The following is a 3,722-nucleotide window of genomic DNA, read 5'->3' as shown; positions in this document are numbered from 1 at the left end:
AAAAGAATTAAACTTACACTAGCCCTATCAGGGATATGAAGGTCACCAATTGCAAGAACCAGCATCGTAAGGTGGCTGAGATACTGAGATGCTTATAGACGGCATTGGCATTTAACATGCTAGATATCACATCGTGAAGTACAATCACGTGATGACCAACTCAGGGGGTGGGAATCTGGGGTAGGACTTGAATCAAATTACTATTGATCTCGATGAAAGTTATTGGAAAAAAAAAACTCGAGAGGAGTAATATCGGAACTGTAGAAATGGAACAGATGTTATATTGCCTTGCTCGCCGTATTCATTCTACCAATGTAGCATAAGTCTATTGGTCCTTCTGTATCAGTATCAGTCGTGCTTCTGTTAGTTGGTTGCAAGCTCATATATCTCGAAATTATAGGCAATTATCAGCTGGAATTGCCAGTAATTCAGAGGGGACAAAATATACGCAGTTGTTAGAATCATTTTGTTGCATTAAATTTGATGGCGTGAATGCTGCTTGGAGCCCATCGCTAGAGCTGTTGAGCAGCTATCAGGACAAGTTCAATTCAATTGGTCCTTCAGTCAGTATACAATGCCCCCATTTAAGAAGTTCAGAAATATATTATATCAAATAAACTGGCATTCTAGAGCTAGAATGGTGATCTGTGCTCTCACCGAGCTCCCTCTAATTCCTAAGTTTTCACATCAACCTTTTAAAATCGCGCCTCCTGGTGCCTCCGGCGGCTGGGGCTTCGCCCCAGACCCCACGGCTCCTCTCGCTTCGCTCGAGTCGATACCTCTGCGATCCTAGGTATCTCCTGCGAAGCAGGAGCAACCAGGGTCTGGGGCGGAGCCCCAGCCGCCGGAGGCATGTGTGGTCCCAAAATATAAAAAAGAGTGTCTATTACTACCAGAGATTCCATTTGCTGGGCGACTTGTGGATGGTCGGTTGTGGTTTTGGCACGGGGACCGAGGGGTACTCGCACTTGAGATGAGCCATTTCATCCTGAAGGAGGTCGAGCTCCTGGCGGGCGAGTGCCTCGTTCGTTCGGGCGGTTGCTAGGTCCAGGAGAAGTCTGTCGCAGCTGGAACAGGACGTATTGGGAGTGGTGTTATTTAGTGCATCATTTGAGATTTGAAGTCGCTGACACAGTTCGTTGCTCAGAGACATAAGTTGTGGATTCGACTGGATGACTTCAGAGGGGATCTGTGCTAGTAGAGACTGGAAAATGTCTTTGTCGACTTGACGTTCTTTGCGTTCAATTTCCAGCGACTGTGAAAGTTGTAGCTCGGATGGCGAACGTGTCAAAGTGGGGTTGCTGTGAGAAACAGAAAGAGACTTTGGTTGTTTGATGTCGAGAGTCGAAACTACAGCTGATTGAGCATCAATGTCGTCACTGTCGTCGTCATTAGAAGAGTCAAATACATCGTCCAAGTTGGATGACATAGTAGATCCAGAAGATAGAGAACCTTGTGATAAGGTACGTTTGATGGTGGATGCTGTTGATAGGGTTTTATGACCACGTTTGTTGGTGGCTGTGATCATAGTGGTATCTTCTTCATCGACTGGGTAGTTTATGACAGGCGTTTCAGTAGCAGCAGAAGTCCATTTAAAGAATCTCGAGGGTTTCTTATCCAGTTTAGAGGGACTTGACTGTGCTGACGCAGATGCAGATGATGGGGTCTTGTTTGGTGATTTGGGAGTCAAATTCAGACCACGACCAAAAATCTTGCCTCTGTTCTTTCTCGAACGTGCTCTTTCTAACTTGCCCATGGATAAATAACCGCGTTCAGCCACCTCGAGTCCGTGCAAGACTTGTGCAGCGTCGATAGAGGTGATATCAGAGCAAAGCAAATCAGCGTCGAGGTTGTATACTTCCCATAAAGATTTGCCGAGTAACAGTTCTAAAATAGGCTCCTCGTCATCGAATTCAAGCAGCTGCGCCTGGTTTCGTTTCATAATAGCTAGAGATGTTCGCATCAGAGTGGGAATAGCACCTTCACAGAAGATCAGATCAAAGATTCGTACTAGCATGCTCAATGGGCAGGTCACAGCAAACATAGATAAGAACCACTGAGACACATATATAGTGGAAATACCCAATTTTTGAAAATGTTCATACAATTCAGGAAGAATATCTGCCAGCAAATACTCAAATTGGTACATTCTCAGCGGCACGCCTGCCATATCAGCGGTGAACATAGATCTCAGGTCGTAGTCTTCCATCAAACGGACCATGACACAGAAAGCATCGCGATCATTCATATGAAGAAGCAAAGGACCTACAAGGAATGTTAAACCTTGGCAATAACCGACCTGGATGTCGTATGCACTGTAAGCTCTCATGACTCTACCCAGCATAGCCTGGCCATTACCGCTCTTTTCACGAAACAAACTGATTTCAGGAAACGTTCGATTCAAATCACGAGCAATGATTTTGGCGAAATGAGTCGATTCAGCTGCTAATGAATCGTATAAAGAGAGTAAAGTAGGAGAATAGGCATTAGCCATGGCTTTCCAAACCCTGCCACGAAGAGCAGGAGGAATTCCCGAATAAACCATCATACTAGTGTATTTTGGGACTTTGACACTGGTCTTGCGATAGTCCGAGATAATGGCAGACCACAGAGCCAGCTCGTTGGTGTCGTAAAAAGAAGGGTCGGCAATTTTCAGCATGGGAATGTCTTTCCATGGGTATAAGCTAGTAGCAGAAGCTTGTGATCCAGGAACTAGACTGGACGAATCAATGACCGAATGCGCTTGTAACAGGATTTCGCGGACTTCTTCACAGCTTATATCAGGGCGAGCCATGGTTTCAGTACTCTCGTCACCCTCGTTATCGCTCATATACTCTGCTTCTTGAACCAGCAAGAAATCACGACGAGCAAATATCAGTTTGAGAGAATCGGATTCAGTGACCATTCTCATTTCAATATCAGTTAATGATTCCCAATCAATGGCGCCTGGCGAAGCCGAGGCCACCGATGGAGCGAAAGATGCAGCCACCGAACGAGTATCAGACGCAATAGAGGCTACTTCTGACATGGTTCCGCTTCTTGAACGAGCACTAGACACTGCCGAAACAGCAGCAGAGCCATCTGCCTTCATACCTTTATCACAGGCATCGTCATTAGCCTCGTCATTAGCCTCGCTCTGATACAGATCAACTGAAATAGACGGGCTGTTGAGGGTGAACTCAGAGTCGGAACGACTATCAGCTTCAGCTTCAGCTTCAGCTTCAGACTCAGTCTCAGCTTGAGTCTTGAATTGAACTACAGCTGGCGTCTCACTAGCAAGAGCCTTTTCATTCTCAGAACACACATCAAAACGAGTCGACTCAGACGACGCATCGTCTACAATACTGCACACATCGTCTTCAACTGAACTGATCTCTTTCGTCTTGGTCACAATGACCGACTTGGCAAAGTCAACACTCGAGTCAGTAATACTAACAGACTCCAAATTCTGGTGCTGCATTTTGCTTCACAATTTCTCTCTATAGTCCTTTCAACACGTTTCAAAAAGACCAGCTTTTAATAACCAACAACTTCAACCGAAAGGTAATCTAATCTAGCCAGCGAAATGCGCTGCTCGATCTAACCACACTTAATAGACTCTAATCTTATAAACTTCGCAATCTGGCCAAACCTTGGATAAAAGCTCACTAGATCAGATAGCAAGATTTAATACTGCTCGTTCGAATCAGCCACGATCAACGCGAAACCAGATCACAAGATAG

At 45.3% G+C, this 3,722-nt stretch overlaps 1 protein-coding gene across 1 annotated transcript; it reads right to left on the bottom strand.

The window, feature by feature from the left end:
* Positions 1-889: 889 nt before the first annotated feature.
* Positions 890-3,460, bottom strand: GYP5 (Gyp5p; the record flags this gene model as incomplete). The annotated part of the gene is made up of 1 exon (XM_018881709.1): positions 890-3,460. The coding sequence occupies one exon, from the start codon at positions 3,458-3,460 to the stop codon at positions 890-892; it is 2,571 nt and encodes an 856-aa protein (XP_018736160.1).
* Between the last annotated feature and the right edge of the window lie 262 nt (positions 3,461-3,722).

The sequence above is a fragment of the Sugiyamaella lignohabitans genome, chromosome D (genome assembly GCF_001640025.1).
Source record: "Sugiyamaella lignohabitans strain CBS 10342 chromosome D, complete sequence".
Classification (NCBI taxonomy): Eukaryota; Fungi; Ascomycota; class Dipodascomycetes; order Dipodascales; family Trichomonascaceae; genus Sugiyamaella; species Sugiyamaella lignohabitans.
The sequence above is the reverse complement of the archived record's forward strand: the minus strand, read 5'-3'. Positions and strand labels throughout refer to the sequence as shown.